Here is a 26,905-nt window from a genome sequence, read left to right as displayed (position 1 = left end):
ATGGCCTACTCCTGCACTTATTATCTATTGTTTATATTCTCCAGCCTGTCACCGCATTTCCAGCAGGCTTATTCTGACTGAGACAAACTATCAGTTTGGAGCTCAACATGGACCTCATTCCCTCATTCCCTCCATCTATTAGCAATATCTGCTGATACAGTTTCTCCTCAGCTTTTTGATGTGCCCATGATGTGAACAGCATAGTACTCTGATTCATGAGCCTTCCGAGTTCTATTTGAGTATAGCTGAGCTGATTGAGAATAGGTCAGGCACTCATCCTACATTGTTCTTGTCTCTCTCTCTGTGCATAGCAAGGTGGAAATAGATAGACATGTTAAGAGACACCTAGCCCCCTTAGGTCATAAGATCTTGCCTCGATGTATTTCTGTGCCACAGATTAGCCGCACGTTCTAACTGGTACCCACTTGCATACCCACAATTGTTACATGGTCTGACCTCTTTTGCTTAGAGGCATTGATGATGACAATGTTTCCATCTGGTTTCTGCCCACACCTACAGATTTTCCTGATACCCTTGCGAGAAGCCTTTTGATCCATTCCAACATTGCCTCTTCTCCTACAGGATCTGTCAATCATTTTGATGCTCTGTTCCCATGCTCATGTCTGGATCGAATGGCTGTTCACCTCCTGTGCAATTTCTGACCATTCCACTTTGGTGAGATATTTTGTTTCCCTCTCTGGGAAAGAGAACCGCATGCCTTTCTCAGATTTTTTGCCTAACTGAAGAAAACTTAATGAATGGAAGGAAAGGGATAGGTGTCCAAGAAGATGACGTTGCAACTGAACATAGTGATTGGGTCAAAGAAATTAATTGGCAGATTTAAAGGGAAAATGATGCAGTTTGCTTCCTGAAAGCTGAAGGCTTTTGTTTCAAAAAAATGTTCAATCTTGCTGCAAACTTGCTACAAGTTAGAACATAGAACATTACAGCACAATACAGGCCCTTTGGCCCTCGATGTTGTGCCAACCTGTGAAACCAATCTGAAGCCCATCTAACCTACACTATTCCAATCTTGTCCATAAACCAACTAATGACTATTTAAATGCCCATAAAGTTGGCGAGTCTACTACTGTTGCAGGCAGTGCGTTCCACACCCCTACTACTCTCGAAATAAAGAAACTACCTCTGATATCTGTCCTATATCTATCACCTCTCACTTTAAAACTATGTCCTCTTGTGCTAGCCATCACCATCTGAGGAAAAAGGCTCTCACTGTCCAACCTATCTAAGCCCCTGATTATCTTATTTGTCTCAATTAAGTCATCTCTTAACTTTCTCTTTAACGAAAACAGCTTCAAGTCCCTCAGCCTTTCCTCATAAGACCTTCCCTCCATACCAGATAACAGCCTAGTAAATCTCCTCTGAACCCTTTCCAAAGCTTCCACATCCTTCCTATAATGTGGTGACCATAACTGTATGCAATACTCCAAGTGCAGCTGCACCAGACTTTTGTACGCCTGCAGCATGACCTCATGGTTCCGAAACTCAATCCCTCAACCAATAAAAACTAACACACCGTATGCCTTCTTAATAACCCTATCAACCTGGGTAGCAATTTTCAAGGATCTATGTACCTGGACACCAAGATCTGACTGCTCATCTACACTACCAAGGATCTTACCATTAGCCCAGTGCTCTGCATTCCTGTACGCCCTCCAAAGTGAATCACCTCACACTTTTCTGCATTAAACTCCATTTGCCACCTCTCAACCTAACTCTGCAACTTATCTCTGTCCCTCTGTAATCTACAACATCCTTCATCACTATCCACAGCTCTACCAACCTTAGTGTCATCCACAAATCCTCCTTGCATGTAAAGGATAGATGTTTTTAACAATAGGCCTTTGAAAGCCACCTGATCTACAATTGAATCCTGCTGTGTAATTGTACATAGGGCATGTGCAAACACACTTATGATTGGTATTGTATTTTCTGCACTTTAGCTCTCAACATTTGAGGAGAAAACATGTGAACAGAAGCATTGGCCACTTCTGCTCAAATAATTAGGAGTTATGTCTTCCTCATTACAAGGATGACTATGAGCAGAATTTATTGAAGGAAATACAGCAGGTTTGTTGTGCACAGTAAACCCCCACAAACAGCAATATATGATGTCCAATTTTTTTTTGATGAAGAAATATATATACTTGGCCAGGACACTGGGGATAATTCCCTCGCTCTTATTACAAATAACAATATGGGATCTTTTACAACCGCTTTAGCAGGAACATAAATCCTTGGTTTAATATCTCATCTGAAATATGTAACCGCCAACAATATGATACTTCTCCACTGCTGCATGGGACTGTCAGTCCTGAGTTTTGCTCTCAATCCCTGAAGTTAGACTTGAACCTTGAAGTTGTGACTCAGAGGCAAGAATGCTACTAACTAAATCACAGCTGACCAAAATTGAATTTTTTCCTTATCTTGGTTTTAAATGATCAACCCTTTATGCTGGGACTGTGACAACCCCCTTCCCTCAATATTCTAGATTCCCTAACCAGGTAAAATAATCTCTGATTATTCTGTTAGCTCTTACAGAATTATTTATGTTTCAATGTGATTGCCTCACATTTTTCTTTAAGTCCAAAAATCACAGACCCAAATTGATGAGCATCTAATTGTAGGGCAATCCCCTCAGTACAGGAGATCATTCAGTGAATCTTTGTGGCACTGCTTCCAAATCATGTGCATTTCTCTTAAAATATGGTGTCCAACTGCCCACAACACTACAGATGTAGTTTCAGTAAAGCCTTATGGAATTGCGTAGTCAGTTCACTCAGTTGGCTGAACAGTTAATTTGCAATGCAGAATGATACCAACAATGTGGGTTCAATTCTCACCATGAATGAGGTTATCACTAAAGACTCACTTCTCAAACTCTCCCCTTGCCTGAAACATAGTCATCCTCAGATTAAACCACCACCAGTTGTCTCCCTCTCTCTCTCTCTCTCTCTCTCTCATCAGTTGTAAATAACTGAGACCCCAGCATGGGATTGCATGGTGGCTCAATGGTTAATACTGCTTTTGCCCGAAACGTCGATTTCGAAGCTACTTGGATGCTGCCTGAACTGCTGTGCTCTTCCAGCACCACTAATCCAGAATCCCAATGGTTAGTACTGCTGCCTCACAGCTCCAGGTACACGGGTTTTATTCCAGCCTCAGACAGCTGTGGAGTTTGGACGTTTTCCTGTGTCTGATAGCAACCAGTTAGCAGGTTGTTTAGAAAATTTCTTAAAATGCCAACTTAAGCCTAAAGATAGCAGTTTATTTTTCCTTTTCGGTTGCTATAAACTGTGGATGTTAATTGATAAGTTAATTGATAACCTTTTCTCAGTATGATCCAGTCAACCTGTGCTTCCGATAATCAAATGAAAGTACCTGGAGAAGTAAGATCAAGAAACCACGCATACACTCGTGCGCGCACACACAAACGTACACACACACACACACGTGCACACACAATCAAACCTGGGCCTCTGGCACTCGAGGCAGCAGTGCTAGCCACTGTGCCACACAGACCTAGTCATTTGTCCATAGTTCAACCGGCTACTTCAGGCTAAATCTCCATTCGTACACAGCTCCCTAATTCCACCTCTCCTCCACCTATTTACTACTTCTGCACTCACAGCAGTGATTACCTCCAGTCCCATATTATAGTTAAAGTTACAATCGGATCTAACCAGTGGCTTTTTTGAGTTTTCTTTTTGGCCTCATTCATACAAGTTCCAATAAGTTTCCCTCACAAGTTGCATCATTCTAAATGAATGTGTACAACCTTTTTACACTGCAAATACCTCAGCTTCTGATTTTCACGTCCACCCTCAGAACTTTCTCTTCTGATTTGAGGAAGAGACCTTGCTGTATTCCCAGCTATCCATTTCTTAAGCTTATGCTTTCTTTTCGATCTCCCATTTTCTATCCTTTTTGAATTTATGGGGCTGTAGTTAGAAGTGCTTAATTTTAAGGGTTAGCTCATAATCATAGAGTCATAGAGATGTACAGCATGGAAACAGACCCTTCGCTCCAACTCATCCATGCCAACCAGATATACCAACCCAATCTAGTCCCACCTGCCAGCACCCGGCCCATATCCCTCCAAACCCTTCCTATTCATAAACCCATCCAAATGCCTCTTAAATGTTGCAATTGTACCAGCTTCCACCACTTCCTCTGGCAGCTTATTCCATACACCTACCACCCTCTGTATGAAAAACGTTGCCCCTTAGGTTTCTTTTATATCTTTCCCCTCTCATCCTAAACCTATGCCCTCTAGTTTTGGACTCCCCCACCCCAGGGAAAAGACTTTGCCTATTTACCCTATCCATGCCCCTCATAATTTTGTAAACCTCAATAAGGTCACCCCTCAGCCTCCGACGCTCCAGGGAAAACAGCCCCAGCCTATTCAGCCTCTCCCTGTAGCTCAAATCCTCCAACCCTAGCAACATCCTTGTAAATCTTTTCTGAACCCTTTCAAGTTTCACAACATCTTTCCGATAGGAAGGAGACCAGAACTGCACACAATATTCCAACAGTGGCCTAACCAATGTCCTGTACAGCCGCAACATGATCTCCCAACTCCTGTACTCAATACTCTGATCCATAAAGGAAAGCATGCCAAATACCTTCTTCACTATCCTATCTAACTGTGACTCCACTTTCAAGGAGCTATGAACCTGCACTCCAAGGTCTCTTGATCAGCAACACTCCCTCGGACCTTACCATTAAGTGTATCGTCAATCATTATTGCTGCCTGTTACAATACTTTGGTCCTCAATGTAGGTTCTTACTCTGGAAAGTAGTGAGTTTTAAAATTCTTCAAAGTGAATAATCTCTCTGAGATTCATACGTGGCATCTAATACTTCTATTCACCTGTCAAAATTAATTTTATTAACATGGTTGAAATCAATACAGGTTTGCCCAGGCTGTCTCTTTAAATTCTGGAACCTTTATCTGTATGCCTCAGCCACTAACGTGTACACAGCCAAAGTTTTGCAGCATCATAATCCCTTGAAACCTAACTTGACAGTGAAGCATAAATTCCCTGTGTGTTACTAATCAATTTACTCTGCATGAGCAATGTCCAGTCCTGTTTTGCCCAATTCATTTATCTAACCATTTTCTCAAATGGTATGAAGAATGCCTCCACATCCTTTACCTCAAATTTGGCCTGCTCTGTGCAAATTTAAACATTTCCTTACTGGGCTTCAAATTGTAATGAATATTGTCCCCACCAGGCCTCCATCATAACTGAAGTCTGTTGTTTCACTTGCATCATTTTCAGATGATTTACATATTCCTTTGCTTTCTCTTTTTACAATTGTAATTCTAATTTTATTGTTCCATTCTTTTTAATTGCATTTCTCTCCCCTTATCTTTCTCTATCCTTTCCTTGTCATTTTCTGCTCTTCCTTGGTCTATTTCTTCCCTTTTAGAATTCCAACTCCACTTTTCTTCAAAATTGTCTCATGCCAAAGTTGCTTCAAACATAATTGAATAGCACCTAATTCTGATTTTTCACAGCCTGAAATACTTGATCTTTCTCATTTATTTCCTCTAAATCCAAGTGCTATGCCAGAACCTCAATTATCTCTGCCTTCCTAGCTCTGCCAGGAAATGCCACCTCCAGTTCACCTGCCAATTCAACCAACCTGTATTTTAAAGTTCCCTTGAGACTGCAGGGTCAAATCTACCACCTATAAGGAGTCCATGACCATATCCAGTATTGTGTTTTAAATGTAGCGCAGAACTTAGTGGTTTTCTTCACCTCTGTTATTTACTAATACCACACCCAAAATTCTTGTTGCTCCTATTTAAAATCAATCGTGAACCAGCTTACAAGTTTTGTTATGCCTCATTGGGTTTGCAGCTGACAGTCAAACTCTAGTGTTCCTGGAGTTGTCACAATATTAAAGGTTTTTCAAATGTGTGCAATTCCCCAATTTACCCTGTCTTTTAGACCCAGGTTGATAGAAAACACAGACCAGGTTTCTTTACTTAACAGAAATTGCAGTTTATTACAAATAAATAGATTTTAACTGCAGATAAGCAATAATGAAAACTCAACATGTACTGCTACAAATTAAAATTCTAACCCACATGTAAAATTCACCCTCTGTACACATATATTGACTGTGAGAAAAAACATATACTATGAGTCATGGATAATACTGTGAAGACAGTTCAGTGGTCCCTGTCCACAGGATTAATTGAGATGTTCCTTTTTGCTGAACAGAACACTTCTTCTCAATCTTCCTTCTGCAAAGGCAGGGTAACTAAGGATGGGCAATAAATGCTGGCCAACCAGCCTTACCCACATCCCACAAATGAATTAAAAAGGAGGTACAGGGTGACGGAATCTGAATTATGAATTAAAATCAAAGCTTATAACTTTAAAGAGGAAATGAATTGGCAATCTTTAGGCTTGAAATGGTTTTTACTACTGAATAGAAGTGCACTCCTTCCCTTCCAGAGGTCCAGTTGCTCCTGACTCAAATATTCGCACCCCCAAGCTTTTCAGTTATCTGGGAGCCAATCATATAGTTGTTGGCAGGATGGAGGCTAATGGTCTGTGGACTAGTGGTCACTTATTTATCAAAATCAGTCACTTGTTGCTGGCTAAATCTCCATTCAAACCAATCCCTCTGGCTGCAGCTTGTCTATAACTAGGCTTCTACTATTGGTTGAACAAGCAGCTGTATAAACAGCACTTACAATATCAGGTTTAATTCCAGAAGTGAAGTGAGGGTAATGACCCTTGACATAAAGGCTGCATTTGACTGATTGTGGCATTAAGGAGCCCTAGCAAAACTTGTATTGGGGTAAGTACTGGGCGGAACCTTTCCAATATTTGGAGTCATTGTTGTAGTTGTTGGATGTCAGTCATCTCAGTACCTAGATGTCTGTATAGGAGTTCTTCAGGGTAGTGTCCTAGGCCCAACCATCTTCAGCTGCTTCATCAATGACCTTCACTCCATCATAAGGTCAGAAGTGGGGATGTTCACCTATGTTTGCATGATGTTCAGCACTGTTTGCAACTCCTCAGATACTGAAACAGGCCATGTTCAAATGCAAATAGTTCTGGACAGTATCCAGGCTTGAGCTGACAAGGGGCAAGTAATATTCGCACCACACAAATGCCAAGCTATGACCATCACTAATAAGAGACAATCTAACTGCCATTCCTTGACTTTCAATGGTGTTACCATCACTGAATCCCTCACTATCAATATCCTAGGAGTTATCATTGATCGGAAACTCAACTGGACTCACCACATAAACACAGTGGCTACAAGAGCATGTCAGAGGCTAGGAATACTGTAGTGAGTAACTCACCTCCTGACTCCTGAAAGCCTGGCCATCATCTACAAGGCACATGTCAGGAGTGTGATGGAATACTCCCCACTTAGCTGGATGAGTGCAGTCCCAACAACACTCTAAAGAAGCTTGACACCATCCAGGACAAAACAGCCCGCTTGATTGGCACGTGATCCACAAGCATCCACTCCCTCCACCACCAACGCTCAGTTGCAGTAGTGTACTAGCTGCAAGATGCACTGAAGAAATTCACCAAAGATCCCCAGACAGTATCTTTCAAACCCACAACCATTTCCATCTAGAAGGACAAGGGCAGAAGATGCATGGGAACACCACCACCTACAAGTTTCCCTCCAAGTCACTCACCATCCTGACTTGGAAATATATCGCTGGATCTTCACTATTGCTGGGTCAAAATCCTGGAATTCCCTCCCTAATGGCATTGTGAGTCTTCGCAAAGCAGGTGGACTGTAACAGTTCAAGGAGGCAGCTCACCACTACCTTTTCAAAGGCAAATAGGGACAAGCAATAAATGCTGGCCAACCAGTGATGCCCGCATCCCACAAATGAATTTAAAAATGTTACTTGCTTCTAAAAGTTGCAGCAATCCGTCAATAATCCTTGGCTATTGAAGCAGTTTTTTCATTTCAGTTCACAATCAAAAGTACAGAAAAGCAAAGTATCACCTTCACAACTCAATCAATATTAGCCAGCTCGCTCTTGTACTTATGCATTAATTTTAGATCTTGTTTTGGAGTAAGATTACATCACTTTCAAAGTTTGATTAGAATTCATATGTATTGTGATCATTTGTTTCCCTGGAATCTTTAGCTATGATATTTCTAATTAACCCAGCCTTATTGCACAACACCCGATCGAAAATAAATTTATGGGCTTATCCACAGTGTAATTTTACAGGAAGATGTCAAAAGTATTCCACTAACTCTTTTTCATATTAGCTTTGCAAATTTGATTTTGTCCAGTCTGTATGTAGAATAATGCGTCCCACTATTGCTTTTGTTAAAAGCTCAGAATATTGTTTATTGTTCCATCCAACAGTATAAATACTGTTGGGAGTATATTATAGGGGTAAAAACAATGACTGCAGATGCTGGAAACCAGATTCTGGATTAGAGTGGTGCTAGAAAAGCACAGCAGTTCAGGCAGCATCCGAGGAGCAGGAAAATCAAAAGTGATGAAGGGCTTTTGCCCGAAACGTCGATTTTCCTGCTCCTCGGATGCTGCCTGAAGTGCTGTGCTTTTCCAGCACCACTCTAATCCAGTATGTAATCTCATCACAAAAAACATTGTTTGACTAGTCATATTCCTAATATCTATTAGTATTCTACCCCTGATTGTCTGAGCCAAGATCCTTTCTCATTATCTTCTATGTCAGATTTTATTGTGAGTGCTACTCCTCCTTTTACAAGCTGTCTTTTCAGAGTGTCATGTATTCTTGATGATTAATTAACATTAGTCACCTTGTAGCTGTGTTCATCTATTTGATAATGAATCTTTTATGCATTCTGATAAAGAGCCTTTAATTTTTACTTTACTATCAACACGGACGTTATTTACTAGTGTACTATTCCTGTCTTTTCCATTCTTTCTTTTCAATTTGTTCACAGGATGTGGGCATCATTGGCAAGGCTAGCATTTTTTGCCACTGACAATTGCCCTTGAGGAGCTAGTGGTGGGCTGCCTTCTGGACCCAATGTGTTCTGGATGGAAGAATAGATACACATCCAAAGTTGTTAGGAAGGATATTCCAGGATTTTGATTTAGCAACGATGAAGGAATGATGATATCATTCAAGTCAGGTTTGTGTGTGGCTTGGAGGTGAACTTGCAGGTGGTGGTGTTCTCATGCACCTGCATCTGCTGCTCTTGTCCTTTTAGATGCTAGAGATCACAGCTTTGGGCTAAATGTTTGAAAGTTAAGCTTCAGAAAATCAGGAGCTCAGTTGCTCTCTGCAGAATGCCTAGTGCCTGACCTGCTGCTTTAGCCAACCTATTCATATGGCTAGTCCAGTTCATTTTCTAGTCAATTGTAACCCCCAAAGTTAGTGGGGAATTCTGCAATGCCATTAAAGAGGGATGATTAGACTTCTCTTTATTTGAGATAGTTATTTCCAGGCACTTGTGTGACACAAATGTTACTTACTCCTTACTAGTCCAAGTAAGAAGCTTGGCATCATCCAGGACAAAGCAGGTTGTCCAGGTCATGCTGCATATGAGCACAGAACGTTTCAGTATCTGAGGAGTTGTGAATGTTACTAAATATTGTGCAATCATCAGTGGACACCCCACCTCCTAATTTTGAGATGAAAGGATGGTCATTGCTAAAAGAACTGAAGATGTTTGAGCTTGGGACACAATCCTGAGGAACCAGTGGAGACCTTTCCTCCACTGATTCCCATGACTCAAGTTAACTTAACTGGCTTTGTTTTTGACAATACATTGGTGGACTGTTTCAAATTTGTCTATGGATTTCTAAAAGTCCCTTACCCTGAGGCCTCACTCACTTTTCAGTTCAAAGTCCTATCCACAGCCCTGGTTATACAATACACCAGCCTTGGTTGAGTGGAGCTTACGCCAATGAAACAGCTCTTTTCCATGGTACAGTTACCATTTGTCCAAAATCTCATGCCCACTTCACTTTGAGCTATGTATTTAATTCTCTGATCTGCTTGACCCAATGCCAATTATTATGCAGCTGGAGCAACAATCTAGAAATTGTCCATAACTGCCTCACTCAGTCACCATGAGCAGCAACTCTGAGCAGAAGTTGCAAAAGCTACATTCACCCAAGGAGAAAATATATTGCAATTCTGTCTGCAAAACCCACATGTTGCAATTTCAGCACACCATCTTCCCTGTCATGTCTACCAAACATTTTTAGTTTATTTGATTAGTTATTAATTTAGAATATAATAGAAAGGTAACAAAACACATAGGATCTCAAAATGCATCTATAAAGGCCTATCTAATGGCATGATAATTGGATAGTGCCTTTATCCAATTAAATGCAAAGCTAGAAATGTTGATGGATGGCCTTTTTTGCTGTCTAATCAACATTTGACATGCTGTTCAAGGTAGATTGGAAAAGGTGAAAACATTGTGTCATTTAAGAAACTTGTTGAAATATGGGCAATGTTTCAAGGCAGCATTTATTATCTATCTTCTGTTGCTTTGAGAGCCTCTGGGTCAATGATATAGTTGAATTTATTGTAAGCTACTGGATTGGGAACTCATGTTGAAGGGGAAAGGATGTAGGATTACACAAAGACTACATGTCAGAGCCCTGACACCAAGAACTCAGTGTCAAATTACACAAGAGACAAAGAGGCACTTCTGGGTCTGCCATCAGGACCACATTGTCAATATAAAATTATGGTTGTAATGTGGAATTGAAGGTATGTAACATCAGAGAAAGAGTAACAATTTCCACTCATAGAGTCATTGAGATGTGCAGCACGGAAACAGACCCTTTGGTCCAACTCGTGAATGCTGACCAGATAGCCTAACCAAATTTAGTTCCATTTGCCTGTACTTGGCCCATATCCCTCCAAACCCTTCCTATTCATATACCCATCCAGATGCCTTTTAAATGCTGCAATTATACCAGCCTCCACCACTTCCTCTGGCAGCTCATTCCATACACGTACCACCCTCTGCATGAAAAAGTTGTCCTTTATATCTTTATATCTCTTTTATATCTTTCCCCTTTCACCCTATGCCCTCTAGTTCTGGACTCCCCGACCCCTTTGTCCATTTATCCCATCCATGCCCCTCATGATTTTATAAACCTCTATAAGGTTACCCCTCAGCGTCCAGTCCCAGCCTATTCAACCTCTCCCTATAACTCAAATTCTCAGCCCTGGCCACATTCTTGTAAATCTTTTCTGAACCCTTTTGAGTTTCACAACATCCTTCCTATAGGAAGGAGACCAGAATTGCACGCAATATTCCAAAAGTGGCGTAACTCTTGGAAAGAAATTAGTGTATCATTCAGGTGTCAATAATAATGCTGCAGTTTCACAATAGTTTATTTTTACTAGTAGAGCCTGCCAGATTTACTAAATTAAATTTCACTACTATACTTTTGATGGTAGGATTCAAACTCAATTCTTTATCATTGCTAGCAGAGGATCCCAATGATTATATTTGAAGATGTGAGTTCAAAGAAAAGTAAGAAGTTATGGATCTTTTTTAGATGCATAAATTGAGGTGTTTTCAATGGCCTGTGTTACCTATATATATTATATGAAGTTAACTGAGGTTGATTTCACACATCCTGAAGTAGAATCTACAGAGCTGTATATGATGCAATGCTAGTTGAGGGAGAAAATAATTTAATGAACAGAATATCTAATTGTTTGACAGTAATGCAGATTTCCTAAGAAATTGGCAAGCAGGAACTGCCCAAGTACAGTACCTAATAAATTGTGTTTATATTTTTGTATTGACAGTTGAAAGCACAGAAATTAAAAATGGAAAGTGTATTAAATGCTACATTGATTCAGGTACGTGGACCACTACTAGCAACTCTGAATTTCAAAGCAATCAGGTACGTGTTGTCATAAACAGAACAAGTGTTTTTGACTAAATTCTGGCTTAGTCAGCAGATTAGTAAAGGTTTTTCTGAAAGATGCTGCATTAACAAATCTTGCACTGAAGAATTTAAAGGAAGTTATAGAAGATAAAATCAATTTTGATATGAAACAAATGATCAATGTGAAAGATTCAGTGTATTATTGTATAACTATCGACAGCAATTAGCTAGGGGAGATGAAGCTCACCAGTCTTCTTACTGAAATTTCATAAACTGTCTTTGGCAAACATAACAGGTAAATGAAAGTGTGTACTACTTATTCCGCATCGATCTATCTCTTACTCTCGAGTTTTAGAGTTCAGCCAAAACTGCTTAGATATTGTTAATCAACTTGTTCAGGGATGTTGTTACACAGTGCTGGAGCAGCTGGGACTTGAATAAAGGTCTCCTGGCTCAGAGGTAGGGACTTTACCACTGCACCACAAGCACCCTAGATAAATTGCTGAAAACAGACCTGAAAACTGTTGTCAGCTGAGTAGTTTGCTTTACTCATGCTATTCAAGCAGTCTCCTCCTGAGTCAATATGGAGCAGTATTGAGTTGGACTATTTTGCCTATCCAATGAAAGCACAACATCATAAAGGAGACCAATAATTAATTAATAGGAAGGCAAGGCAGAGACATCTCTTATGAAGGTATACAGATGTGATTCATCCAACCTCAATTTTTAAAATACAATTTACTTCAAATCCAATTTCTTATTATATATATTTTACTCATTTTTTGCTTTACTTAATAAAGTAACAATGGTGCCAATTGTGATGTGGTAGTTGTTGTATGACGGATCCTTACCACAATCACCTTGATGAAATATACATTGAGTACTTTGCTTCCATCATTGTACTTTTAAGTTGGATCTAAAAGACCTGACTAGTCTTGTGTGGTTAAGGAATACTATTTGTTATCAGACAAGAAAAGGCTTTCGTCTGAAGTAAGATGCAATTTATTGCATGATAACAATCAGGTACAAGTCACTAAGATTGTTAAGGAGATCTGGACAATAGGCTTTTGTCCTTTCGATATCCAGAGTTGCTTTTCTACCCAAGTGTGTATGTCATCATCATACTGCGTGGTGCTTAAACCTTTCAGAGCTAAGTACCGTATAAATCAAGAGAATGCATAAATTCAGCAATTAAATAAACATGCAGCAAAGATAGAATGGATTTCATGGGCAGTTTTGATTGATTGATTTGATTTATTGCCATGTGCACCTAAGTACAGTGAAAAGCTTTGTTTGCGAGCATTATCTAGTAAGCAAGGAATACAGATCATAGGACGAACAAACTTGACAGATTGAGTCGTACAGGTTACTCTGCACAGGAAGTGCATGAGGCAAGATCAACATTAACAAGACCAATATTATTTGAGGTTAGAGAGTCCAATCATTAGTCTAATAACAGCAGGGAAGCAGCTATTCTTGAAACTGCTGGTGTGTGTGTTCAAGCTTCTGTATCTTCTGCCTGATGGAAGAGGTTGTTGGAGAGTATCACCAGTGTGGGATGGGTTTGCTGATGTTGGCAACCTTTCTAAGGCAATAAGAGGTGTAAATGGAGCCCAGGGATATGAGGTTGGCTTCCATAATGGTCTGGACTGTCTGTAGTTTCTTAACAGTTCCAGGCAGAGTAGTTGCCGTACCAGGCTATTATGCTGCCAGACAGTAAGTTTTCTATGATGCCTCTGTAAACGTTGGTGAGAGTCCTGATGGACATGATGAATTTCCTGAGCTACCTGAGGAAGAAGAGGCTTTGTTGTGCCTTCTTGACCATCGCAGCTACTTGGGAAGTCCAGGACAGGTTGTTGGCTATCGTCACTGCTAAAAACTTGACACTGTCAATCCTGTCAACCTCCACTCTGTTGATGTAGATGGGCTGTGTTCTCCTCCTTTCATTCTGAAGTCAGTTTAAGTTTCGCACAGATTGAGTTAAGCATGCAATGTCATATCAGAAAAACCTTTTTTGACTGTTCAGGATAGCCATCTGCAACATTTTTTTTATAGAATCAATAAGGATGAAGGTCATTTTGACTTAGTAATGTTATTTAATACTGACTAATATGATTAAGCTCTAAATTGTGTTTGAAGCAACAACTGACTGACATTTGAGCTGTGGGCAATTACTGACTTTTTTTTAGATTAGATTCCCTACAGTGTGGAAACTGGCCCTGCACCCAACAAGTCCACACAACCTCCAAAGAGTAACCCACCCAGACTCATTTCCCTACATTTACCCCGACTATGCACCTAACACTATGGGCAATTTAGAATGGCCAATTCACCTAACGTGCACATCTTTGGATTGTGGGAGGAAACCGGAGCACTTGGAGGAAACCCACGCAGACACGGGGAGAATGTGCAAACTCCACACAGACAGTCGCCCGAGGCTGGAATCGAATGCAGGTCCATGGCGCTGTGAGGCAGCTGTGCTAACCACTGAGCCACCATGCTGCTCCAATTAATGATGCCATTGCTGTGGAATGAATTGATGCCCCCTGATAGTTAGTCGAATATGAAGGAACATCTCTGCTGCATGATCCAAAGTTATAATGATCTGCTGGCTGAGAACACACACTTCTGAGGGGACTGTTACACCAGCCTTTTTCTGCATCACTCTGCATTTTGCCAAGTGAATGTGCAGCAAGTCACAGTCTTGCAAACAAGCACAGAAGTCCCGATCAAGAGCAACTACTTACACTCAGAGCTAAACTCTACAGTCCCTCATAAAGCTCAACTCCATATAACCTCACCAGGGAGTGTAGGCAATGATTAATCCTTTGACTACTCTCAGCCTTACTTCATTCCAAGACATGTCTGCTGTCAATGGGTTCTGCAATGGAAATGTTGCTGCAGTGTCATTCTGACACACGTAAAGCAGTAACACTTGAGAAGCTTGACACCACCCAGGACAAATCACCCCGCATCATATCCAGGCTCTCCATCACTGATGCTCAGTAGCAGTAATATATTCCATCTATAAGGGGAACTGCAGAAACTCACTACAGACCCTTAGACAGAACCTTTCAAACCCCAAGACCACCACCATTTAAAAGGACAAGGGCGGCAGATACATAGGAACACCAGCAGCATCTGTAGCTGAAGCAGGACTCATGATCCCACGGCAGCCTAGCTAGCAGCTATCGGCAAATCTGTCACTGATATGTCAGATCACAAAGTACAACCCCATCCTGCCGAGCTGTTGATCTACCACACGTGGGTGACACAAATACTGAACTATGCACATTTTCTTTTAATTCACTCATGAGACGGGATCACTGGGCCAGCATTTTTTTTGATTGTCCCTAATTGCTGTTGAGTAGGTGGTGGCAAGCTACCTTCTTGAACTGTTGCAGACCATGTGCTGTAGGTAGACCCACAAAGCCATTAGGGAGAGAATTCCAACATTTTGACGCAGTCACACTGAAGAAGTGGTGATAAATTTCCAAGCCAGGGTAGTGAGTGGCTTGAAGGGGAGCTGACAGCTGAATTGCATTGAATTGAGTTAGCTTTATTGTCACATGTACTCAAATGAGTATAGTGAAAGCTTTAAAGTCGCCACATTACAGCACCATCTTAGGTACAAGGTACAGATACTTAAGATCAAATTCTTAGGAAGCAAACAAAAATCGAAAAGTAAAGAAATAAGTAGTCCAGTATTCTAAGCCTTCCTGATGAAGGGCTTGTGCCCGAAACATCTATTCTCCTGCTCCTTGGATGCTGCCTGACCTGCTGTGCTTTTCCAGCACCACACTCGACACTTATAAGTCATAGGAATAAATTAGGAAAATAAAGAAGTAAACAGTTCAGAATATTAGTCTTTCTAACACAGTCCATGCTCTCACCTAGCCTCAACGGAGACCTCCCGTGTCCCCCGGCTGCCTGTGCCAAACCCACCAATGTAAAGGTTACCCCACTTTAGGAGCCATCTCTTCACCACTGGGCCCAGTTCACTGACACTGCTCAATGTACACTTGGCGCACAACCAAGAATCCCTGGCTCTGCTGCTAGGCTAGGCATGAGTCCTGCTTCAGCTACAGATGCTGCTGGTGTTCCTATGTATCTGCTGCCCTTGTCCTTTTAGATGGTGGTGGTCTTGGGGTTTGAAAGGTTCTGTCTAAGGGTCTGTAGTGAGTTTCTGCAGTTCCCCTTATAGATGGAATATATTACTGCTACTGAGCCTGGATATGATGCATGGTGATTTGTCCTGGGTGGTGTCAAGCTTCTGAAGTGTTACTGGAGTGCTCATTTTGGCAAGTAGGAAATATTCTATCATACTCCTGACTTGTGCCCTGCAGATGGTGAACAGACTTTGACGAGTCAGGAAATGAGTTGCAGTGTCCCTGACCTGATATGTCTAGTCCAGTTCAGCGTCTGTCAATATTAATCCCCAAGATATTGATAGCTGGGGATTCAGTGATGGTAACACCATTCAATATCAAGGCACAGTGGTTAGTTAGTCTCTTATTGGAAATGGTGAATGCCTGGTATTTGTGCAGCACTTATGTTACTTGTCACTTGTCCAGTCTCTACATTTAGATATGAACTGAGGAGTCATGAATTGTGCTCAACATTGTGCAATGATCAGTGTACATTCCCAGTTCTGACCTTATGGTGGATGAAAGGTAAAGGGAAGGTCATTGATGAAATAGCTGAACATGTTTGAGCCTAGGACACTTACCTGAGGAACTCTCACAATGATATCAGATTAGATTACATTACAGTGTGGAAACAGGCCCTTCGGCCCAACAAGTCCACACCGACCCCTGAAGCGTAACCCACCCATACCCCTACATTTACCCCTTACCTAACACTACGGGCAATTTAGCATGGCCAATTCACCTGACCTGCACATCTTTTGGACTGTGGGAGGAAACCGGAGCACCCGGAGGAAACCCACGCAGACATGGGGAGTATGTGCAAACTCCACACAGTCAGTTGCCTGAGGCAGGAATTGAACCTGAGTCTCTGGCGCTGTGAGACAGCAGTGCTAACCACTGTGCCACCGTTGCATATCCTAAAGCTGCAGTGACTGAGTTCCTCCAACAATCAAATCTTCTTATGTGCCAGGTATGACTTCAACCAGCAGAGGACTTTCCCTCAGATTCTGATTGGTTCCAGCTTTGCCCAGGGCTCCTTCATGCCACATTTGACACCAAGGCTGCATTTGTCCACGGGCTGTCACTTTCAATTCACCCGTGGGATTCAGCTCTTTTACCCATATTTAAAATAAAGTCAGGTGCTGAATGCCCTGGCTGAACCCAAACTGGACATCAATAAGCATCTATTCATCTTTTGCAATGTCAGGATAGCTGAAATAAGAAGCAGCCAGGAGAGTCAGGGCACATGAGCTCCAAGCCTTAATAACTCAGCCGTGAATTTCCTGTCCAGGGGATTAACAGCAGGAGGAGAATACCCTTACTAACAAAGTGCATTATCACCAAGAGAGTGTGGATGCAGATGTCACAGGTGGTCAGAGCCTTCTAGGGAGTATTGTTGAACCTAGTTCAGTGCCATAAGTGGCACAAGTGAGATACTATACTCTGGCAAGATGAGTGATATTTCTACCAACTCTGTCATAGCACACAGCATGCAAAACGTCTAGGAGACAGAGGGCACATGCTGATCCCTAACCCTGGATGTATGCCTTTGTCTCTGAAACAGCAGCAAGTGCAAATTTTGCCTAAGAGACAATGCTACTTCAGACAGTGGAGGTAATTCTCTGTCCATCGATTCAATTTCTGCTATATTCCTCTTCTTCTTGTACATGTAGAGAAAAAGGCACATAACACCAGAGAAAGCACCAGAGTGACCTCCCAACATTCAGGTCTAAAGATCCAGGTTGGCTTCCTTCAGTTGTCCCTGCATCACAAATGTCAGTCTTCAGCTAATTCAATTCACTCCATGCAGCATCAAGAAATGGTTGGATGCTGCAAAGGCAACATTCTGGCAATAGTACTGAAGATTTGTGCTCCAGAACATGCTGCACCTCTAGCCAAGTTGTTTCAGTACAGTTACAACACTGACATTTACCTGACAATGTGGAAAGTTGCCCAGTTATTGTCCTGTGCATAAAAAGCAGGACAAATCCAACCTGATCAATTTCTGCCCCATCAGTCTACTCTTGACCATCTGTTAAGTGATAGTAAATGTCATCAATGGTACTATTAAGCGGTGCCTGCTGAGCAACAACCTGCTCACTGACCCTCAGTTGAGTTCTGTCAGGCCCATTCAGCTCCTGACGTGATTGCAGTCTTAGTCAAACATTAGCAAAAGAACTGAATTCCAGAGTGAGGTAAGAGTGACAGCCCTTGGATAAATGTGCCTTGATGTCATAAAGTCATTGATTCATATAGATGTACAGCATGGAAACAGCAAGTATGGCATCAAGGAACCCAGTAAAACTGGATTCAATGGGAATCAGGGGGCAAACTCTTCAATGGATGGAGTCATATCTGTCACAAAAGAAGATGATTAAAGTTGTTTTAGGAGGGTCACTTCAGCTCCATGACATCTCTACAGGAGTTTCTCAGGTAGGCCCAATCATCTTCAGTTCCTTCATCAATAATCTTCCCTCCATCATAAGGTCAGAAGTAGGGATGTTTGCTGAGGATTTAACAATATTTAGTGCCATTCATGACTCCGCAGATATTGAAGCAATCCCTGATCAAATGCAACAAGATCCAGATTTAGCCTAACAAGTGGCAAGTAACATTGGCACCACACAAATTCCAGGCAACAACCATTTCCAATAAGAGACTATCTCACCATTACTTCTTGACATCCAATGATATTACCGTCACTGAATGCCCCACTATCAACATTCAGGGGAGTCACCATTGATCAGAAACTCAACTAAGTTCAACCCTATAGATATTGTAGCTACAAGAGCAGATCAGAGACTAGAAATACTGCAGCAAGTAACTCATCTTCCTGACTCCCCAAAGCCTGACCACTGTCTACAAGGCAGAAGTCAGGAGAGTGATGGAGCACTCCCACTTATATGGATGAGCTCTGCTCCAACAACACTTAAGAACCTTGTATTGTGGATAGTGAGGAAGGTTATCAGAAATTGCAGCAGGAACTTGATCAGCTGGTGAAGTGGGCTGAGAAATGGCAAATGGAGTTCAGTACAGATAAGTGTGAGGTCTTGTATTTTGGAAAGTCAAATCAAGATAGGAGTTTTGTGATGAATAGTCAGGCCTTAAGGAGTGTAGTGGAACAGAGGGACGTTGGAGTTCAAGTTCACAGTTCTGTGAAAGTGAAGTCATAGGTAGACAGGGCAGTGAAGAAAGATTTTTGCACTCTGGCCTTCATCAGTCAGGGCATTGAGAATAAAAATTAGGACGTTATGTTGCAGTTGTACAGGACATTGGTGAGGCTGCACTTGGAGTTTTGTGTTCAGTTTTGGCCACCTTGCTATAGGAATGATGATATTAAACTGGAAAGACTGCAGAGGAAATTTACAAGGATGTTGCCAGGAGTCAACGGTCTGAGCTATAGGGAGAGGTTGGACAAGTGAGGACTTTTTTCTTTTGTGTAGGAGACTGAGAAGGGGATCTTATAGAAGTATACCTCATGAGAGGTATGGATATGGTGAATGCATTCAGGCTTTTTCCCAGGGTTGAGAAATCGAGAACTAGAGGGCATCAGATTAAAGTTAGAGGGGAAAGAATAAAAGGGAACTTGAGGGGCCATGTTTTTACACAGAGGGTGGGACGAGCTGCCAGTAGAAGTGGTTGAGGTGTGTACATTAACATCATTTAAAGGCATTTGGACAAATACATGGATAAGAAAAGTTTAGAAGGATATGGGCCAAGTGCAGGGAAATGGGGTTAGCGTGGATGGCCAATTTGGTTGGCATAGACTAGTTTGGACCAAAGGGCCTATCTCCTTGCTGTAGAACTCGATGATTCTAAGCTTGAAACCATTCAGAACAAAGCAGCGGACTTGATTGAAATCCATAAACATTCACTCCCTCCACCACTAATGCTCAGTAGCAGGAAACTGTATTATCTACAAAATGCACTGCATATATTTATCAAATATCCTTGCAGAGCATCTTCCAAATTCACAACCACTTTCATAGAACAGGACAAGGGCAGCAGATACATGGGATATCTGCTAGTTCTCCTCCAAGTTACTCACCATCCTGGCTTGGAAAATGTCACATTTCTTCACTGTCACTGGGTCAAAATCCTGGAATTTCTTCCCAGGGTTGGAGGATTTGAGCTATAGGGAGAGGCTGAATAGGTTGGGGCTGTTTCCCGTGGAGCATCAGAGGCTGAGGGTGACCTTCTAGAAGTTTGTAAAATCATGAGGGGCATGGATAGGATAAACAGACAAAGCCTTTTCCCTGGGCAAGTTGGACCAAAGGGTTTGTTTCCGTGTTGTACATCTCTGTGACTCTATGAGGTGCATGGATAGGGTAAATAGACAAAGTCTTTTCCCTGGGGTGACAGAGTCCAGAACTAGAGGGCGTAGGTTTAAAGTGAGGGGGGGAGATATAAAAGGGACCTGAGGGGCAACTTTTTCACACAGAGGGTAGCGCATGTATGGAATGAACTGCCAGAGGAAGTGGTGGAAGCTGGTACAATTCCAGCATTTAAAAGACATCTGGATGGTTATATGAATAGGATGGGTTTAGAGGGATGTGGACCAGGTGCTGGCAAGTGGAACTAGATTAGGTTAGGATATCTGGTCAGCATTGACAAGTTGGACTGAAGGGTCTGTTTCCATGCTCTATATCTCAATGACTCTGACTCTACGTGAATAAAAAAGCAATGCAGAATCTTAAGTGGAGATTATGTATATCTCTAGGTCTCCATCTAGAGAAAATCTGTTGACTGTAAATCCTCCATTCCAGCTGTTCAGGGACATGGGCAAACTAGCACACTAGACTAGCTCAGCAGACTGACTGTACTAGGAAAGGTGGTGGCATAGTGATGATGTCACTGGGCAAGTCATCCAGAGTCCCAGACTAATGTTCTGAAGATATGGGTTCAGATCCGGCCATGGCAGGTAGTGAAATTTGAATTCAGCAAAAAAAATCTTGTTCCATGTGAACACAGTCAAATTGTTGTAAAAACACATCAAGCTCACCAAGTTTGACTCCTAACTGCCCTTCGACCGAGGGATAGGTAATAAGTGCTGGCTCAGCTAGCAATATCCACGTCCCACAAATAGAGTTAAAAAGCATCAATTTAGATACTTTGCACCTTGGTGATTCCATGTGCAATTCTGGTGTTGGTTACTGGTTGAGGATCGCAGCGCAAATGTGTAGGAGGCAGAAGCATCTGTGAACAATGAAGAAATACTGTATTTTGTTTTCTTTCACTATGGAGGACAGACAGATATTTTGCACTGTTTACCCTTAGTAATTTTCAAGCCCCTTTTAAAACTGGATAATTCATAATGCATCTGCTTCTTCTCTGAGGTTTTCATGTCTGTTTGCATTGGAAAATATGGCATCATGCTAATTATGCTTTATAAACAAGTATTTTCAGTTGACCAATGTACAATTGTCTTTCCCTTCAAAACACTTTTTGGTAAACTATTTTTCTTGTTATGCCTATTAATCAATTTATACTTCAGTTTTCTAATTTTTTAAAATAAGTACCCGTTTACAAAGATCTTTCTTACAGCTTTTCCTGCTAAAGATTTTTCTCTCAGCATTTTCTATTTTTTAAACAATGGTAACAAGTATGTTTGCCTAACATAGTATTTTACATCCTTTTGCTCCTCAGCCTGGAATTTCTCTTTAAATAAGAATTTTTTTTTATTTTTCACCTAAAGGATACAACTCATTTTGGGTGCCTAATATTGACCACTGTATCCAAGGTTTATGATTTGGTTTATGATTTGTAGCTCTGTTAAGAATCTCTGTAGTCGACTTGAGTTTTCTTTCAGCTGTTTTAAGGTTTTTCAGGCACACTTAGTATTGCTTTTTGTGTTGCTGCTCTTTTATTAAGTGTTGGTGCTGCATTCACAAAAGCTGAAAGGCTCTGTACTTTTGTTTTTAAAAAAATATTTAACAATAAACTGAGTTTTTACTTCTTTTTTCTCCTCGGATGGCTGTGACTTTTGTAGAACTGAATATCTTCAAATACTGTTGCAACTTTATGTGAGACGTTGGTGCCCACTGCTACTAACATTTTATAGTGGACATCTTATTTAAATCTCAGATAAATGCCGCTGTTCACATGTATCATAATGGGAAAAATTCATACCTCTGTTCTTCCTATTATAAGGAAGGCTGAGAAGCTTTGGGTTGTTTCCACCACCAATATTTCTTGCTGGTACTGATACCACATGTGGAAGGATTCCCATGCAAAGAAGATTGAAAGAAACTTGGTAAACAGTGAATGGGTTAATTACACATTACTTAATAACTACTTACATTGTATCTGAGATACGTTATGGCACCTGGCGAAGCATTGGACTCAACTTCAAAGAAACTCTAAATAGGCTTTATATAATAAATTATAACATTGTTACTGAAGAAATCTAAAGTTCATCACTCTGTGTTTCTATTGGGAAGCACAGTACTGTATAAAGGTTTTTTAAAAAAATCACTTTCTCAATCTATAATCAATGCTTTGTGCTCAAATGTTCCAGGATCTCTGAGTTCCTGTTACCCCTGTCCCCCCGTAGAATTATACGTTTTGTTTGAATAGACAGTCCTTGTTCTTCCACACAGAATCTATTACTTTAGATTTCTTTGCATTAAATTTCATTCACCTCATGCCTATATCCTCTTGATGTCAATTGGTGTCATTCTCATATTTTGCCAAACTCCAGGCTTTGTAGTCATGTGCATAAGTCACCAAAGATGGCAGGATGGAGATCCAACATGGCAGCAGTCTGAGTGGTCTGCTGTGCTGGGCTCTGTGCCATACCTCTGAGCAAGGTGGACCTTTACCCCCCCTTGTAAACCACCCCCAGGAGAAAAAAGTATTCATTTAGACTTGCTGACTATTTGGAGCTGCTGAAATTGTATGGGACAGCTTTAAGGCCAGGATGAAGTCGAATAACGGAAAGGGGCCTAAAGGAGTACAACAGATGGGGCACTCCCTTACTGCTTTTTTTTTGCTAAACTCTGAGAGTGGATTCAAGCAGCAGGTTAGCCACTGTCTGCCATGCTAAAAAAGCATGAACAGGAAATCCAGCTGCTGGATCGAAGAAAGGAGGCAGGACTACGGTATCGGAGACCGTAACAGAGGTCCCGGAAGGAAGAATTTGAACACTGCAAATCCAAGTTTGGCTCCTTCAGGATTAAGTCGATGACGTGGAAAATAGAAATAAAAGGAAAACCTATGGATCATGGGTCTCCTGGAAGGCAAGGAAGTTGAGGCCCTTGTTGGCTTTTTGCAGGGTGGCTCCCGAAGTTCCTGGGCTTGGAGTTGGAGTTGGCTCTGGTAAGCATGGAGCGGGCCCACTGGATCGCAACGCACAGATTTGGGCCGGACCTGTGCCTCAGCATGGTCCTAATGCAGCTCCTGCATTAGAAAAACGATTAATAGTTGAAATAGCAAGAAGACTGGGAAGGAATTTACAAGATTTAATGTACAAAGGCTCAAAGATATGTTTTTTCAGGACTTTCCAGGAGCCCTAATTAAGAAGAGAAGGACATTTGATGATGTCAAGGAGGAATTAAGGGACCTGAACATTCAATACACCTTGAGGTACCCGCCCTTACCATTAAGTGTACAAGTCACACTAAGCTTTCTCCCATGGGGGAACGATATATAACTTTGACTCTGCAGAAAAGGTGAAGGTCTTTGAATTGAAGGACCTGAATCGGGGTGGGAGGGAAGGGGGCATCATTGCGGACAATGGTATGGGATTTTTTTATTACCCCTTTTTTTACTTCCCTCTCCCCCTTCTTTTTTGTGGTTGTTGGTTTTATTTGAGAAGATTTGTAGCTCAGGTTGAGGTTCTGGATGTAGGTTTGTTTGCTGAGCTGGAAGGTTCATTCCAGACATTTTGTTACCCTCCTAGGTAACATCTTCAGTGGGCCTCAGGTAAAGCACTGCGGATAAGTCCTGCTTTCTATTTATATATTTGGGTTTCTTTGGGATGGTGATGTCATTTCCTGTGGTGAAGTCACTTCCTGTACTTTTTCTCAGGGGGTGGTAGATGGGGTCTAACTTAATGTGTTCGTTGATAGAGTTCCGGTTGGAATGCCATGCTTCTAGGAATTCTTGTGCGTGTCTTTCCTTGGCTTATCCTAGGATGGATGTGTTGTCCCAGTCAAAGTGGTGTCCTTCCTCATCCATATATAAGGATACTAGTGAGAGAGGGTCATGTCTTTTTGTGGTGGTTGGTGTTCATGTATTCCTGGTGGCTAGTTTTCTGCCTGTTTGTCCAATGTAGTGTTTGTTACAGTCCCTGCACAGTATTTTGTAAATGACGTTAGTTTTGCTTGTCTGTATAGGGTCTTTCAAGTTCATTAGCTGCTGTTTTAATGTGTTGGTGGGTTTGTGGGCTACCATGATGCAAAAGGGTCTATACAGTTTTGTTGTAAAATTGGAATTATTTTAGATATTGGTCAGTTGGGTATTATCTAGGGCTCCTTTTCTTTACTGCTATCCTTTTAATTTTGTATTGGGGGGTGGCTGTATTTATGGTTAAGATGAGTTGGGGGGGGGGAGGCATCTATTGTTAGCTTTCAGAATGTAAATAACAGGTTTTCCTCATTTGTGAATTGCTTGGGGCTAGGGCACGGCCTCAGCTAGAGGGAGTTAAGATGGTGGTAAGGATTGGGAGGGGTGCCCCCTATGGGCAAGGGGGAAGATCTCAAGAGAATTGGGGTTGTTTGGGTGTTTGCTTCAAATAAATACAGCGTTTTTTTTAGTTGTATTTGTTTTTATAAGAATAGTTTTTAGATCTCATAGAGTTAATATCTTTGTAGCTCATCACACCTCAGATAAGCTCTCTCCTCCTGGGAAACCACGGGCTGCCCTGGACAACCATGGCTGTATCTATTTGAGGTCCTAGAGTGCTTTGGTTTGGGAGGATCCTTTGCCAGATGGGTAGCAGTACAGTATAATGATCCTAAGACGGCAGTCATTACAAACGGTATTAATTTCAAATAACTTTAATATTGGAAGAGGTAGTTGACAGGTGTGTTATTTACCTTAGCAATTGAACCGTTAGCCGGCTATCAGGAGGGATCCTGAAATAGTAGCACCAAAGGTGGAAATGGGGGAGCATAAGATCACCCTATATGCTGATGATGTCCTTTTGTTTTTGGCCAATCCAGAGAAGTCTGTTCCTCAACTGATTCAAACAATTAATTCATATGGTAGTTTCTCGGGTCACAGGATCAATTTTACAAAATCGTAAGCAATGCTGGTAGGGGGATTATTAGAGGTGCCTAATCTGAAGGATGGAATGCATTTCTCATTTAGATGGTCATCAAAAGGTTGTTTGTATTGGAAATTTTTATTGCTCACTCCTTCCACCGGCTGTATAAATCTAAATATGTACAACTATGAGAGAGGATAAAACAGAATTTACAGTGGTGGGAGGGGTTACCATTATCATGGTTGGGCTGAATAACCCTGATTAAAATGAATGTTCTTCCTTGACTGCTGCACCCCATGAGAACGCTCCTGTTGTTGTTACCTAGACAAGTGTTACGGAAGCTTAATGGTTGGCTAGGGTCCTTTATTTGGTGACACAGGTGTCCTCTAATTAAATTCACTAAATTGCAGCTTTCACAGGGTGAGGGAGGGGTGGATCTTCCGGATTTGAAGAATACCAAATAAGTGCCCTGTTAACATATGTTGGTGACTGGGTACGGGGGAATTCAAAGTCGATTTGGCTTGATATTGAAGCCTCGCAGTTGAGATGTCCTTTAATTAATTTATTATTCATGGACAAGATGAAATCCATGACCCAGCAGTGTAAAAGCCCAATTATGTTAAATACGATAAAAGCCTGGAGGATAATGAGGCAAGAAGAGGGTAATTGGTCTAAGACTTTGTCATTTTACCCTGTTGGTGAGAGCTCAAGGATTTAAACCTGGGGCAATGGACTCGGCTTTAAGGCATGGGAGAATAAGGGAATCTTCTGTCTGGGAGATTTAGTCGAGGGGGAGGTCCTGATGTCATTTAGTCAGTTAAGTCAGAAATATGGATTGTCTAATGGGGATCTTTTCTGATACTTCCAGATAAGGGACTATATACAGAGGAAGACCATGCTCCTGGTCCAGTGTTACAAATCAGACATGGAGAAAAGAGTACTCCGGTGTGTGGGTGCTCTTTCACTCAGTACTTTATATCATTTACAGAAAGGTCGCACCCTGGGGGACATGGAAGGACTCTGTAGCATGTGGAATCGAGAATTAGGAGAGGATATTTTATCAGAGGTATGGGAAGCCATCTGGGGGAATGTAAGGAAAATCTCAATATGTAGAGAGCACAGGCCATGCAATTGAAGATCTTATACAGGGGTTATATGGCACCAGAGAGGCTAGCTAAATTTAAGAGAGGAGCATTTTCAGAGTGTCCCAAATGTAAAATTTGTATGGGCACTCTCACACACTGTTATTGGTCATGTTGTAAGATCCAGAGATACTGGAGTGCTGTAGTAAGGGAGCTAAAGGAAATCCTGGGGATTGAAATTAACGTGGACCTGGTATTTCTTCTTCTGAGGTTGCCAAATATGCCCTCTCTGGGGGAGCACGGGAGGAGATTGTGTAACATTCTTACCCATTGTGCGAGGAAGAACATTCTACTGAATTGGACGTTGGAAAACCACCAGGTTTTATGGGGTGGCGCAGGTTGGTGATGAAGCATCTCCCCCAAGACTACCTCACAAATATGGTGCACCACAAAATGGAACAGTTTTACAAGATGTGGTGACCCTTTTTAAATTATATTGACGCTGACTTGTCAGCAATATTAATTAGGGCTGTGGTATAGCCGTGGGAATCAATATGGGTGCCCGTGGGACCCA

At 41.5% G+C, this 26,905-nt stretch overlaps 1 protein-coding gene across 1 annotated transcript in view; it reads left to right on the top strand.

Moving 5' to 3' along the window:
• c8h10orf67 (chromosome 8 C10orf67 homolog) overlaps positions 1-26,905 on the top strand; it is a 257,483-nt gene that overhangs the window by 111,821 nt on the left and 118,757 nt on the right. Inside the window, exon 9 of the mRNA XM_072575973.1 lies at positions 11,811-11,864. Coding sequence (XP_072432074.1) covers positions 11,811-11,864 — 54 coding nt within the window. The remainder of the gene's footprint in view (positions 1-11,810; positions 11,865-26,905) is intronic.

The sequence above is a fragment of the Chiloscyllium punctatum genome, chromosome 8 (assembly GCF_047496795.1).
Source record: "Chiloscyllium punctatum isolate Juve2018m chromosome 8, sChiPun1.3, whole genome shotgun sequence".
Taxonomy (NCBI): Eukaryota; Metazoa; Chordata; class Chondrichthyes; order Orectolobiformes; family Hemiscylliidae; genus Chiloscyllium; species Chiloscyllium punctatum.
The sequence above is the reverse complement of the archived record's forward strand: the minus strand, read 5'-3'. Positions and strand labels throughout refer to the sequence as shown.